This window comes from Pristis pectinata, chromosome 6, assembly GCF_009764475.1.
Source record: "Pristis pectinata isolate sPriPec2 chromosome 6, sPriPec2.1.pri, whole genome shotgun sequence".
NCBI classification, from domain to species: domain Eukaryota; kingdom Metazoa; phylum Chordata; class Chondrichthyes; order Rhinopristiformes; family Pristidae; genus Pristis; species Pristis pectinata.
In genome coordinates, this window is record NC_067410.1 from 89854032 (window position 1) to 89870015 (window position 15984).

At 39.7% G+C, this 15984-nt stretch overlaps 1 protein-coding gene across 7 annotated transcripts in view; it reads right to left on the reverse strand.

The window, feature by feature from the left end:
* Nucleotides 1-15984, reverse strand: part of eif4g1a (eukaryotic translation initiation factor 4 gamma, 1a) — an 87209-nt gene that overhangs the window by 1542 nt on the left and 69683 nt on the right. For all 7 annotated transcript variants that reach the window (XM_052017184.1, XM_052017180.1, XM_052017182.1 and 4 more), the window contains 12 exons: nt 15708-15811; nt 15483-15588; nt 13865-13967; nt 12346-12683; nt 10405-10523; nt 8465-8637; nt 7899-8024; nt 6622-6703; nt 6426-6524; nt 1304-1447; nt 872-953; nt 630-773 (listed from right to left, as the gene is read on the reverse strand). In XM_052017184.1, the coding sequence (XP_051873144.1) occupies nt 630-773; nt 872-953; nt 1304-1447; nt 6426-6524; nt 6622-6703; nt 7899-8024; nt 8465-8637; nt 10405-10523; nt 12346-12683; nt 13865-13967; nt 15483-15588; nt 15708-15811 (1620 nt within the window). The remainder of the gene's footprint in view (nt 1-629; nt 774-871; nt 954-1303; nt 1448-6425; nt 6525-6621; nt 6704-7898; nt 8025-8464; nt 8638-10404; nt 10524-12345; nt 12684-13864; nt 13968-15482; nt 15589-15707; nt 15812-15984) is intronic.

The window sequence follows — 15984 nt, forward strand, 5'->3', positions numbered from 1 at the left end:
GTCAGATTAGAACTGAACACATGGCCATGGAAAATTCTTTCAAAAACATCTACAGTCGATAAAATAGTTATTTTTGTAACATTAAAATTGAGCATTTGCAGGCTTCTACATTTGTGACTTTTTCCACTGCAAATTTTCTTTCAAATGGCACTAGAAAACTTTCAGGTGATAGACAAAAATGCATACAGTAATTTTACAAAAAGTAATGCAAGTTTTTCCATGGGAGTTGGGAACAGTGATGGAAACAAAACTTCACTCTCATCAACCCTCAGCAGTCTAAATAGGACCTGTGATATCAATCAATACTATAAGGAGCAAGTAACCTCATTCCTGTGATTACAAAAGCAGACTCATGGAATCAACAAATCAGAAGTATTTGTGTTAGCTAAGACCCAAACTTGAATATGCATGGAATGAAATAAGATGCAGGTGCCCAATTAGCATTTCTTGCATTTCATGTTGTGCTGCAGTAAAATTTCAGAATGATTAGACTGTTATCTGTATCACAGAACAAAAACAAAAGGAGTCTGATATTTGGTTTTCCAACAAGCCATCAGGATGGAAGGGTATGTATTATTTTAGGCCTGTCCTCAGATTACAGAAACACTGCAAAAAAAAATTGTACTTACTTGGTGGTTGTTCTAATATGGCCATTAAGGCCTGGAGGGCATATAGTGCTTGTAGCTCACGCTGAATATCAGAATTCAGGTATTTTATCAGGACTTTTACTCTATTTTGGATGATGTCCACATCCACACGAATAGGGTTTTCAACTAAAATAGACAGGAAAGGAATGGAAAATGGATTAACAAATTATAGTGGCTGTTTTTCTATAAATGGGTTTAAAGATTAAAAGCAAAGGTATACTTACATACAACAGCCGAATGGCAAATAGATTTCATTAATGCTCTGATGAAGAGTGGTGAAGCCATTTGCTTTTCATCTAGATTTGCCTAGAACACAGATTTTTTTTACTTGAAGTTAAATTAATGACATACACAATTTATATAATATCTACCACTGTGTGCATGATTACATATGCTGCACTTCTGAAATTAAAGATAATCACACCCCACCCCCCAATATTGACCACTACAAATTTTCAGTTTGACTCAATATGCAGCTTACGGGTAGACAATTCCACTTAGAAACTTGTGCGTAGTATTGGCAGCTAAATAATAAGCTACAATACCAAATTCTTCAAAAAAAAGTCATTCCCATAAAATGGTTTTCTTTCCTAGTTACCAGATCTCTCCTCCCCTGCAAAATAAAGCTTAGAATTAAGATAATGAAGTAAACTTACTTCAATCCAGTCAAATATTCTTTGGTTCTCAGCTTTCTCCTTAATTAGTTTATCAAACTGTTCACATAGTTCATCAAAGGACATTTCCATTTTGCTTGGTGTTGCCTCATGACTAGATTCATTTCCCAGAGTAAATTCTACTTTCTGTAAGCAGATAAAATTGAAATTAGCCAGTTCTAACTATTTGATCTGTGCACAGCTGCTGTATGCATTGATTACTATCCTTCAAAATTCCTCAGCTTCTGGAAAAGACCTAGAAGATTGAGAAACACCAAATTTAAAACCTTTTTTTTCCCCCAAAAGGACAGGGGAAATAAATAAGCCAGTTAGGAGAAGGGAAATGTGGATAGGGGATCAGTTAATAAACAAAGTAGCAGAGTTAAACCAGGGGAATTTCAAATTGGCATGCTTGATCTGGCTAAGTGCCTCAGAGATCAGTTAATGATAGAAGGGTCCGTGTGCAATGCATCCAAATTTGTTGCTGATATAGTGGCAATGCTAGTTGTTAAGGAATACATTGATAAGCAAGTGGGCAAGAAGACAATATAAATGCAGAAAAACCGGAACATCCACTTTAGCAGAAAAAATAAAGCAGAATTAAAAAGGTGCAAAATTAATAAACACAGAAGTTCTGAATGACTAGAATGTCCTCATGTAACAAACACAGCACGTGGTACGGAACACTGGTAATTCATCCTCTTTGCAGTGATGACAAGAGATGTCACAACTGCATAGGGCTGTTAGTCTTTCATAGAATGAATGAGCAGACCAGCCAATACTTTCTAGAGCCAAGAATGAGAGGGTCTCACTGAAACTGCATGTGCTTGTGAGTTCCACCTTGCAGAGTCGGAAGTTGGAGCCAGATTTGGAGCAGGAGCTCTGAAAAGATGCGAGTTTCTGTGCATGTGCTTACGAATGTAACCTTGCAAGAGTCTAAACAAGGCACATTTGCAAATTGTTAATACCCGATTGGCTAATTAACAGCAGCAAATAAGAGGAAGGCAAATATAAGCAGAGCAGCCATTTTGGGAATAGCAATTGTGGGACCGAAGCTTTAGCTCAAGAGGCTGAGGCAAGTCTCTGGTAAAGTTTCTTTCTTTCTTGCTTTGGTGTTTCTTTTTAGTGTCAGGCCAGAGTAGTTAGAATGGCTCCATGGTCAGAGGTGTGTTCATCTTGGGAGATGTGGGAGTTCTGGGAGACCTGCAGTCTCCCTGATAACTACATCTGCACAAGGTGCATCTAGCTACAGATCCTTAAAGACTGTATTGGGGAACAGGAGATGCAGCTGGATGAAACTTTGGCTCCTACAGGAGGATGAGGAGTTCATAGATAAGAGCTAAAAGGAAGACAGTCACTCCTAAGCTGCAGGAGGCAGATAGCTGGGTGACTGTCAAGAGAAGGAAGGTAGTGCAGAGTACCCCTGCGGCGGCTGTTCCCCTCAACATAGGTATACTGCTTTTGGACACTGTTGGGAGGGGATGACCTACCAGAGGAAAGTCAGTGCCCAGGTCTCTGGCACTGAGCCTGGTTGTGTGGTGCAGAAGGGAGGAGAACGGTAGTGAAAGAGGGTTCAATAAGGGGGGCAGACAGGAGATTCTGCAGACATGAAAGAGACTCCCAAGTGGTACGTTGCCTCCCAGGTGCCAGGGTCAGGAATGTCTTTGATTGGGTCTACACCTTTCTGAAAGGGGAGGGTGAACAACCAGGGGTCAGGGTACATATTGGTACCAATGGCATAAGTAGGAAAAGAGGGGGAAGTCCTGAAGAGGGAATATAGGGAGCTAGGTAGGAAGCTGAAAAGCAGGAGCTCAAGAGTAGTAATCAGTGAGGGTAAGAATAGGTTGATTTGGCAGATGAATGTGTGGCTGAGGAGTTGGTGCAGGGGACAGGGTTTCAGATTTGTTGATCACTGGGGTCTCTTCTAGGGAAGGTATGACTCGTACAAAAGGGACAGGTCACACCTGAACTGGAGGGGGACCAATATTCTTGCGGGCAGGTTTTCTAGAGCTGTTGGGGAGGGTTTAAACTAGTTCAGCAGGGTTATGGGAATCTGAGTGATAGGTCAGAGGTTGGTGCATTTAGTGTACAAGTAGATGCAGTGTGTAAAAAAGACTAAGGAAAGACAAACAGTTGAAAGGGCAAAATTACAGTCAGTTGGATGGGCTGAGGTGTGTCTACTTCAATGCGAGAAGTATCAGGAACTTAGAGCATGAACTATGACGTGGTGGCCATTAGAGACTTGGCTGTCACAAGGGCAGGAATGGCTACTGGATATTCTGGCATTTAGATGTTTCAAAAGGGACAGGGACGGAGGTAAAAGAGGTGGGGGAGTGGCTTTGCTGATCAGGGAATGTCACAACTGTAGAAAGGGAGGCCATCCTGGGGGGATCATCTACTGAGTCAATGTGGGTGGAAGTCAGAAACAGGAAGGGAGCGATCACTCTATTGGGAATATTCTACAGACCCCCCAGTCGCAGCAGAGACACTGAGCAGCAGATTGGGAGGCAGATTTTGGAGAGGTGCAAAAATAACAGGGTTGTTGTCATGTGATTTCAACTTCACTAGTATTGATTGGCACCTCCTTAGTGTAAAGGAATAGATGGGGCAGAGTTTGTTAGGAGTGTTCAGGAAGGATTCCTGACACAGTATGTAGACAGGCTGACTCGGAGAGGCCATACTGGACCAGGTACTAGGCAATGACCCTGATCAGGTTTCAGATCTCTCGGTGGGACAGCATTTTGGAGACAGTGACCATAACTTTAACTTTACCAGGATCAGACAATATGGGAAAGTATTTAATTGGGGGAGGGGGAATTATGATGCTATCAGGCAGGAACTTGGGAGCGTAAATTAGGAACATATGTTCTTGGAAGTGCACAATGGAAATGTGGAGGTTGTTTAGGGAGTACTTGCATAGGCATCTGGACAGGCTTGCCCCATTGAGGCAGGGCAAGGATGGTAGAGTGAAGAAACCATGGTTGACAAGAGACACAGTATCTTGTCAAGAGGAAGAAAGAAGCTTACCTAAGGTTTAGAAAGCATGGATCAGACAGAGCTCTGGAGAGTTACAAGGTAGCCAGGAGGGAGCTTAAGAATGGACTTAGGAGAGCTAGAAGGGGGCATGAGAAGGCCTTGTTGAGTAGGATTAAGGAAAATACCAAGACATTCTACACATATGTGAAGAATATGAGGATGACTAGAGTGAGGGCAAGACTGATCAGGGATAAGAGGAAACTTGTGCCTGGAGTTGGAAGAGGTAAGGGAGGTCCTTAATGAATACTTTGCTTCAGTATTCACCAGTGAGAGACCTTGACATTTGTGAGGATGGCGTATGACAGGCTGATATGCTAGTGCGTGTTCACGTGAGGAAAGAGGATGTACTAGAACACTTGAAAAACATTAGGATAGATAAGTCACTGGGGCCAGACAGGATATATCCAAGGTTATTACGGGAAGCGAGGGAAGAGAGTGCTGTGCCTTTGGCGATGCTCTTTGCGTCCTCACTGGCCACAGGAGTAGTGCCAGATGATTGGACGGTGGCAAATGTGGTTCCTTTAAGAAAGGGAGTAGGGATAACCCTGGGAATTACAGACTAGTGAGTCTTTCTTCAGTGGTGGGCAAATTACTGGAGAAGATTCTTAGAGACAGAATTTATGAGCATTTGGAGAAGCATAGGCTGATTAGGGACAGTCAGCATAGCTTTGTGAGGGGCAGGTCGTGCCTCACGAGCCTGATTGAATTCTTGGAGGATGTGACAAAGCACACTGATGAAGGTAGAGCAGTGGATGTGGTGTACATGGATTTTAGTCAGGCGTTTGATAACGTTCCTTATGGAAGGCTCATTCAGAAAATCAGGAGGCATGGGATCCAGAGAAACTTGGCTGTGTGGATTCAGAATTGGCTCACCCATAGAAGACAGAGGATGGTGGTAGATGGAGCATATCCTGACTGGAAGTTGGTGACCAGTGATGTTCCACAGGGATGTGTTCTAGGACCCCTGCTCTTCATGACTTTTATAAATGACTTGGATGAGGATGGGGAAGGGTAAGTTTGCAGATGACATGAAGCTTGGTGGTGTTGTGGATAATATAGAAGGTTGCTGTAGATTACAAAAGGACATTGATAGGATGCAGACCTGGGCTGAGAAATGGCAGATGGAGTTCAACCCAGAAAAGTGAAGTGATAACACTTTGGAAGATCAAATTTGAAAGAAGAATACAAGGTTAATAGCAGTGTGGAGGAACCGAGGGATCTTGGGGTCCACATCCATAGATCTCTCAAGGTTGCCACGCAGGTCGATAGGGTTGTTAAGGAATATGGTGTGTTGGCCTTCATTAGTCGGGGGATTGAGTTCAAGAGCCGCCAAGCAATGTTGCAGCTCTACAGAACTCTGGTTAGACCACACTTGGAGTATTGTGTTTAGTTCTGGTCACCTCATTATAGGAAGGATGTGGAAGCCTTAGAGAGAATGCTGAGGAGATTTACCAGGATGCTGCCTGGATTGGAGAGCATATTTTATAAGCTGAGTGAGCTAGGGCTTTCCTCTCTGGAGAGGAGGAGGATGAGAGGTGACTTGATAGAGGTGTACAAGATGATAAGAGGCGTAGATTGAGTGGACAGTCAGACACTTTTTCCCAGGGTGAAAATGGCTAAGGGGGCATAATATTAAGGTTATTGAAGGAAGGTATGAGGGGGATGCCAGAGGTAAGTTTTTTGTTTGTTAGAGTGGTGGATGTGTGGAATGCACTGCTGGCAGAGGTGGTGGGGGCAGATACATTAGGGACATTTAAGAGACTCTTAGACAGCCACATGAATGATAGAAAAAATGGAGGGCTAATTAATTGTGAATGCTTAGCACTAAGTAGTGTTACTGAGAACATTATGAAGGAACTCTCTCAAAATTGTTTATAGGTTTAAAAATATTGCCATGAGATACAGACTAAAAGAAAATCAAACATCAGAACAAGCACTATGCTCATGAAGCAATAGTGTAGCACAATTATGTAACTGTTCAAGCAGCAGTGATGTTCATATCAACATCAAGTCACTTGTACTGGCATATGTATTATCATTCCCTTGCCCTAAATGTGAAGCTTATATAACTAAGTCAATTAGGAAATACCTTCTCAGTGACAAACTTGTTAATGTCCTCTTCCTCAGAAAGGAATTCCTTCCAACTCAGACCTCCATCTCTCCACAAAGAACCTGCCTTCTTTCGGCTCTGCGTAAGTATATAAAATAATATTTGGGATTAAGAAACTTGAAATTACATGTGTATTAAAGTACATTCATAGACAATAAATTTTAAAAAAAATTACCATTCCTTTGCAAAGTAAACAGAGAAGATCAGCAAGCAGAAGCCCAGCTTTCCCAATGGCGACAAGAGGCTTGGCCACTTCTCTGTCAGGAGGAGATTTTTTAAAAAAAGCATTAATCTCACAAAAACATCCAAACAGAGGTTACATCAACTTTACCTGGAGAATATTTTGAAAACTTAGGTACAATTGCAACATTAAAAACATTGTGGAAGATCACTGGTGAAACGAGCATTTATTTCCCATCTCTAACTACCCTTGGGGGTAATGGTGAACAGCTGCTACCCTTGGAGTGAATGTAGTTTACAGCTCTGCTGGGTGGGGAACTCAGACAAGATTAGGAACAGTAATATCTGGTAATTGACACCACTGACATTGATGCAGCTGATCTCATTCAGGTGCAGATAGTTGAAATGGCTTTAGAGTCTGGATGGGAATCAGTGACCAAAATACTTAATTTGACCACCCATTTTAGCTGCTGAAAAACATCTAGCTCCTTCAATTAGATTTTCTTATGAATGGTGAACTCTTGGATGTTGATAACTGGGAGAGATTCAGTGAAGCAATGCAATTGAATGTTAAGAGGATGTCACTGCACTCTTCTCATTAAAGGTGATCATTGCCTAGAACAAATTTTACCTTTGATTTATCAACTAAACCTGAATATAATCACATCATACTACATTTTCAAATTTTCATGACTAATGTTAACAAATCTTGACTGTCAAACAGAAAAGTCTAACTTATCTTTCCTCAACTTCCCAATCACCTTTCTGTAAAGAGAAAAAGGTTGCCAAGAGCAATTCAATTGAATTTCAAACTTCAATTTTAAACTGCCCAGCATTCTTCAATACAAGTCAGATCATAAGTTTGAGGACCACTCAATGGTACAAAACAATTTTGAACACCAGTGAAATGCTTATTTATTGGAAGTGCTATTTTATCCAGATTTTAAAATTATGTGCCTCATGGCAATTGAAGAGGTATAGAGTGTTTGATGTCCTGGCTAAAATTTATCTTACAACTACTATCACCATAATATCATCTCATCATTTATTTCATTCATCTGAGAGACCTTGTTCTGTGCATAAGTGCAGCTATATTTGCTAATTTAACAATGGCTACATTTGAGAATTAAATTGGCTGCAAACTCCACTGTGATGTAATGTGCTTGCAAAGTTATTTCAAAATGCAGATAAATATTTCTTCTGCAAGCACACAATGGTTTTAATTTTTTAAACAGCTGCAGATAGTAATCACACTACAAATTGAAATGTTACCTGAAAAGCTCTGCCATTGGTATGCCTCCATCATGTAGCATGTGAACAATAAGTTCAGCAAGATACTGCCATATATGTGGAATATCAATTTCCATATCTTCAGCTATTTCAAGGATATCACTTAGCCTGTGGTACACAAACAAGACATAAAAGCCCTTAGTGTGGAACAAATAATTAACTGGACACATTTAAATTTTAAACACAGAAGGGTACTTATCCCATTGTCCGCATCAACCTAGCTTAATCTGACATTCATCTTATCTAACTTTCCAGCCCCTACCCGATGCACATCACACTCATCCCCAAAAATAAAACCTAAATTTTACAAGCTATTTATACTCAATAAAAAAAAACAAGCCCAGTTGTCAAGTGCCTATAATATGGGGGATGGAGTAGGGTGGAAAGGAGAAGCAAAACCTAATACTTTAGGAACATCTGATCAAACTTTCAGAAGTAAAAGTTATCAACCTTTTAAAGTAAGACAGAGTTAACTGAACATCTTGGCTAAAATTAACATATCATTTGAATCTTGCAGATCCATAGTGTACATATGGATCCATTCTTACCCTTTGTAATACTGTTGTTTTGATAGAGTGCCAGCTTTTACAAGTTGATACAAAAGCATGCCCATATGTTCTCTTGCTATTGCACTTCTCTCCAAAGTTGACTCGACCCCACTTCGAACAAAGATGTGTAATGTCTTCGGTGACTCAAGTTCCTGTACACATTGCAATGCTTCCTAAAAGAAAATTAAATAGGCTTTCAATTTCCTTTCTGAAATTGCACAGAATATTGTTATAGAAATATGCCTAAATTCCCAACTGCACAATATTAAAAAATCTCCTGTAACAGAAGATATACTGCTTTATATTAACGAACCTCAAAATAAAAAACCACAATGTTGCCAATATATTGTTCTGGTCCCTTTATGGTGAAAAGAATTTAAGGAGCTCCAGATATCACCTTGAACCTACTCTGCTTTCACTAAGAGATGGATGATGCAATCTTGGCCTGAACACCACTTTTCTACTTTCTCTCTCCCTAGATACAGTACCTTGACTCAGTTTTAATATAAAATGTCCATCAGTCTCCTTGATTATACTCTCCAAAGCTTTCTGGGGTGAAGCTTTACAAAGATTCACCACAGCCAGAAATTCCTTCTTGTCGCCACCTTAAATAGGTGACCTCTTATTTTGAAACTATGCTCCCTCATTCCAGATAATCTTAGATGATTTCAGTAACCCTCATTCTTCTATACTCCAGTGAACTTAGACCCAACCTGCTTGACCATGCTTCATACATCAATGCCTTCATCCCAGGAATCTAGTGAACCTTCTCTGCACAGCCTTCAATGCAAGTACATCATTCCTTAAATATAGAGATTACTGCCAATATCACCAACTACCCAATGCACTTTTACTTTATGCAGTAATCACTTCTGTTGCACTCTCAGTTGCTTTCTGGAAATTCAAACACACTACATCTATTGGTTCCCTTTTATCCATCCCATTCTTTACCTCTTAATGAACTCTAGAAAATATCAAATACAATTTCCTTTTCATAAAACCACGTTGATACCACTTAATTGCTTTATGATTTTCCAAATAGTCTGTTATTACTTCTGTAATAATCAATGCCAGTGTTTTCCCCACTGACAGATGTGAGGTTAACTGGCCTGAAGTGTCTGGCTTTGTCTCCTTTCTATATTGAAAAATGGCCATAAATTTCTCTGGGACCTCTACAGAATCCAGGGAATTTTATAACACATTCACAGTCCCTGCAACCGCTTTCCTTAAGACACTACGATGCAAGCCATCAGGCTCTGGAGTCTTGTGGGCCTTTAGCCCCACTAGTTTGCCTAATATCACCCTTAACTTCTTTAGTTAGTCACAATGTGCACTCTTCTCAGTCTTTTTCTCACCTATACTTGAGATTTACAAAATATTTCCTTAAATGTCTGTTACTGCTGATGTACTATATTTTCCCAATCCACATAAACCAACTCAATCTGCATACCATAGTGATTCCTTTTAAGGTGATGATACAAGTTTCTCACCCTCAAATCAAATTTGAATTCCACCAGTCATTTTCTCCCAGAGGATTCTTTACTACAAGTTCCAAATCATCCATAACTAGTCCTTGCTACCCTTACCAATTTAGTTTGCCCAATGATTAAAATCTCCCATGATTATGCAGTCCTTTGCAAACAAAAAACATTTGATAAACAATGGGCAAGTTCATTAATCAACTAGAAGGCTGCAAACACTGTGGCTCTGGTAATTTTGCTGGAATGAGTGTTAGTTCACAAATTGCCAATTGGCTTCAATTACTGTTTTCCATCCCCACCACCTCCAGCTACATTGCTGTGCAATCTGCCTTGAATAATTTTCCACATCACAAAACCAGCTAATTTTCAGTTCACCAATTCTGCAAGATAAACAAGACTGCCACTTAATCAAAATTCATACAGTTCTCAAATAATGAACTAGTGGCCATTTGTGTTCACCTTCATATCATTGATGTGTAAATATTCCTCAATGATGGCCTTGGATTTCTTTTCAAGTTCTTCCTCAGAGAGGGCAGGTTTGTCAGATGTTGTAGATACAGAGACCGGTTCCAGCTTAACTGGTAAATTAAAAATAATTGGAATAAACTTAAAACTCATTTGACTGAATCAGTGCACCCTTTCTGTGAAAGTCAACCCGCGCTGTGATAAAGCAGACAACAGCAGAACCAAGAAGCATACAAAAAGTTCTTTATTGTTTAACACTAGTGGGAGTAGGGGTACACAGAGGAGCAAACAGTCAGTGCTGCTTTTCCCTGCACGTGGCCTGACTCAAAGAATACAGGGTGCTAACAAACTTCAATACATTGTTCTCCAGTGGGTGTCCACCTACTGCACAGGCATACCCATATTTGGGTATACTTGACCAGCTTACGCTGCCATTGGTCAAGCCAAGGCTGCTGTGTGCAGCCAGACAGGTTAACACATCTTTCACACAGTTAGTCACAAACAACCCTGTTTCCTTGTGGCCTTGAAGTTTCATAGCTCAGTAACTTCTTATCAATCACGCCACATTCCACAGAAGCATACGGCTTTTGCTCTTATAGCAGCTATATAACCAGTAAGCTTTTGCTCACCAGAGTTCCCTTCCCATTGTCTTCTACATTTCCACAATTTAGATAATTAGTGTTTAATTTCCAGGTCACTGTATACTTTGTTTTTGTCAATGTCCTGGTCAGTAGTCATTTACCAACCTGAACTGAATATAGCTTGCAATAACTTACTGCATATGAAATGCAAATTATTCATAATATACCATAATATACCAAGTATGCTGTAGGAACCAGAGTTTTGAATTCTATCCATGAATAATGTACCACCTCATATTTTTTCCAAGTACTGACATGCATGCACCCAACATACTGTTTCACCTTGCACAAGCTGTAATGCTTCAGCCAATTTTGAAAAGCTGCATTTTGCTGCCGAGTATAATGCCAGAAGACCACACTTGAGGCACAGAACACAGCCAAAAATACCCATGCACTGAAATTCCTGGAAAGCACAGAAATAATCAATCACCTGCAAGTTAAATGGGACAATTCTCCAGCTGAGATCAGTAATGGGCATATTTTTAAACAGCGATTCTGGGAGGCTATAAAACAGCCCGCTGCACAGCAGCGTGGTAGACACTGGACTTCTGCACTGCCTGATTGGACAGGCAACCTGAAAGCATATTGGTGCACCAATGCACTTACATCAGGAAAGGTCCTGGGAGCCAGTCTTCCACTAGAAAACTGTGCCGATGATTTTATTAAAAGTATACTCCAGGGACTAGATGAAGATCTGCTCTGATATGTTTATAACTTGCACGATATACCTAACATTAATACACTCAATGACAGTTGCAGTAGGATTTCCCTACATTTACACTATCGCCCTTGAAATAAAAGGCAACATCCCATTAGCCTTCTTGAACTCCTCCTGCACCTATATGCTAGCTTTGTTTCATATACAAAGACACCCCCCTTGTGCTACAACTATCTAGTCCTTCTCCACCTAAATAATTCCATTTAAAAGTAATTTTTCCTTCCAGTTAACTTCACATTTTCCCCACATTATATACTATTTGCTGACTTTTTTGCTCACATACTTAACCTATGAAAAAGTGATTTTAAAAAGTTGGATATGAGCAGAAATTAGTAATCACTGTGCAAAGTTAGTAAGAATTTCACAAGTAGAACTCAAGAAATGTAGGCCCAGCAGTGGACAGTAGCTTTGTCCTGTATTAACTACCAGGATATAAGAAACTGAAACTGTTTCATAGTATAGTACTTCCAGTAAGCACTAAATAAATACACAATATAGTACATAGCTTAAAAAATTTACCTGCAAAGGCAACACTGGCAACGTTCCTGTTAAGAGCATCAAAGTCTGATTACTCACCAGGCTCTTTACTTCGATCTCTCGCATGTCCTCTATCTCTTTCTTCAGTCATGCTGGCTACACGTCTTACTGGCTCTTGGGAGTTTCGCCGTTCCCTTTCCCTGCTTCGGTCGTCTACTTCTTTGCTATAGCTTCTCTTAGTAAGTGGAGGTCTGTTGCGGTCACTCTTCTCAGATTTCTCAACACGATCGCTTTTGTCACTCTTGTCACCTTTTTCACTGCGTTCAATTCTTTCAAAACGATCACTCCTCTCACTTCTCTCGTAACGTTCACTTCTTTCAAACCGATCTCCTCGCTCACGATCACCTTTTTCACTTCTTTCACGACTTGAACTACTCCTATTGAACACCAAGAAAAAATTCAGAAGAACTGCAGCTCAAACTCCATGCCTCAGCATATACATGATTTTTTTGATTTGTAAAATTGAGTACTCTTTTGGTGAAAATTACTTAGATATAGCAAAAGCTTTGTTTTTCAACACCGTGGTGCAATTTACATTTCCCAAAGCATGATCAACTTTTACAGAGGCTGATCCAGATAACACAATGGGTAATATTTCTGGACAATGGAATTCAAAGCATCTTAACATGTTTACTTCAATTCCCAAGTACTGTTTTGCAACTGGAATGACAGTTAGTACATCACACAATGCCTTGCCTCTGAGTCAGATGGTTGTTGATTCAAGTCCCACACCACACAATTGTACAGAGGAAATAAAAAGAAAATCAAAAGTTTACACTACAGTGGAATACTGAACAAGGTAGTTTTTCCTTTCTATACATAATATATACACACACACAAGATATCAAATAAGCCATCTTCTTTCAGGTTAATACAAAATATCCCAAGGTATTATATCTGAGCACTTAAGTTATTCCCATTGTCGTGTGATCTTTCAATCTACAAAAGTAGATCTCTTCATTATCACATCGTTTTGAAGGAGCTTGTTGCGCACAATTTGACTACACATTCCCTTCACTGCAACAATTATTGTGTTTCAAAAGATGTTATTTTGTTGTTTGTGCGCCACTATGGGACAAACCAAAGTCATGAACGGTGAACTGGAAATAAAATCTTTACAAAGTGCTTTAGTTTCACATTAAGTGCACATTTTCAGCAAAAATTGAAACAATGTACAAGTGATTCCCCACGTTAAGGCCGCCCTTACAGAATTCATAAATCACAACCTAGATTGTAGATGTGAAATAAAATTCACTCACGAATCTGAGAGAAAAAACAAAACATTTGTTGATGCATGTGCAAATGTCGTGACCAGACGTTATGGAAAATCACAATATGGCACATGATAACGCAACCTTCCATAATGCAGGGGCCACCTGAAATGCTTTATTTTCCCCAAATGAATTCCAAATTAAGCAATTTCAAAATCAGCACAGTTAAAATTCACTATGTATTTCTATTTCTGTGTACACCACAGTGGAAGTCCAGCAATAAAACATGCTAAATATGTAACAGGTTTAAAAGGTTAAGCCTCCAGTAATCAATTCCATCAACTTGCCTGGGTACAACTCTTCGTGCATCAAAATTATCTGTCGATGAAGACTGCTGGAGAGCCGAAAATCTATTCAATGTGGCTGTGGCTGGCCTTCCTGAATCCACACCTAAAGACACAAATAGGAACTAGCTGTACATGTATGCAGTCAACACTATTATAAACCAATATTGTTGCTAATCATTTCTGGGCTGAATTTTATCAGAATAGATATTGATCTAGAATGGGGAATACCACAGACAGAGGTCAATTTGTGAAGGGAGGATACACAAGCTTAGCTTGCATCACCTGGAGTTTGACTGACTGAGAAATGATCTAATTGAGATGTTTACTATGAATGATACAGAATGAGAAGATTCTCCCCCTCCTGGAAAGAGGGCGCAAATTTTAAAATAGCTTGAAAATAAAGCAGGCCCTTCCCCACATACACAAGTCTGGCAAAACAGAATATCCTCTCTTTATAAGGAATACAAATTCAAGACATCTGTTTAGATTTATATTCCCTGGGATATGAATTCAAAGGAAATAAATTCAGATAGTCATCCCGAGTGATCTGAGCAAAAGCAGTTTATAACTCTTTCTTGGATCAATTTATGTAGTGCCCTTTCCAAACTTTTATGCCACAATCTAATTAAGCAGCCACAGTCGTTATTGCTCACCAGACTAATATAATAAACAGTCAACTATGTAGATGTAGAACTACCAGTTTGGCTCTTGGTTTAAAAGTACAAATATTTTTTCCATGAGAAACCAAATAGCAAGTTAAATCTGACAAGCGGCTGAATTTGCTCACCTTTATGAAAGACGTGGTAAATGTTAGAGCATTTGTTACAAGGCAGAGGGCATTTAGCTCAAGGCATGCCAGCCCCCAGCAGAGCAATCCCTAACATTCCCTAACAGTCCCTAACCCCTAACAGTCCCTTTCTCCTTACAGCCCTGCAAACTACTCTTTCACAGACCTGTCAACTCTCCTTCGATTCTATTGCCACCTAGCCACTCTAGGGAGTAATTTATGATAACCAATTAACCTACTAGTATGTCCTTGGGAAATAGGAGTAAACCAGAGGTCCCAGTGGAACCTCATGCAGACACAGGGAAATCGTGCAAAATGCACATAGCAGCCATCAGACTCTAACTCAGGTCCTTGAAGCAGTGAGGCATCAGTTGCCACACCTTTGCCCTCATGAAGTATTTCCCTTTACAATGATACTGGATTGGCACAGACCATAGACTAAAATAAAGGCAATTACTGGTATGCTTGTGACAAATCAATAAAATGTCTCTGGAACATATGAATTACAGCAGTTGGAATAATTTAAAATACAAAACCAGAACATAAAAATTGACAGGTAAGAAATGTTTTCTTTTTACATCAGTAAATTTGCTTTTCAAACATTGAATGTTTAGGTTAATGTTGGTGACATGCCTACTCTTGACTCAGATGCTTAATTACTGAAATACTAGTGCAGCTGTAACAGCATTTAATTACACAAATAGAAAGACATTCAAGCAGGAAAATGTTCTCTAAATTTTCTAATAACTCGGGCGTCGAGAAGGGAAAATGTTCACACTGTTTCTATGTTCGCCATAGTGGCTTTATTACAATATTTAATCTTGAAGTTACCTGTATCACTAGGTTTGCTTCCAGATCCACCACTGCTCCCTTTAACCCAGCCACCAAGTCGACCTGCTGGCGCCAGCACTTGATTATTGTAATCCATGGCCCCAGCCTATTTAAGAAAAATGTTGTGTGTGGACAGCAACAGGGTAAAGAATTCAAGTTCTTAAATACCATTTACATTTGTTTTTTTTTAAATGCAAGTTACATTTTCTGAAACAAATGTCTTACCTTAGTAATCTTACTTAGCCTACTAGTATCAATAGGCCTGCTACTTTTGGCAATTGGTACAGTATTCCAACCTGCTTCATCTGTTCCTTGACTTCCTCTACCACCTACAGATAGCAATATTTTGTAATTGGAAAGAATTCATATAATTGCCAGAAACCCAAGTCAAATCACACACAAGACTGGTTTACAGCTTATTCACATAAGCAATATTGCCTTAGGGCTGTGTGCACAATTTAAACAAGAGATCAAGAATGCTGCTCCAACAAAACCGACAAGT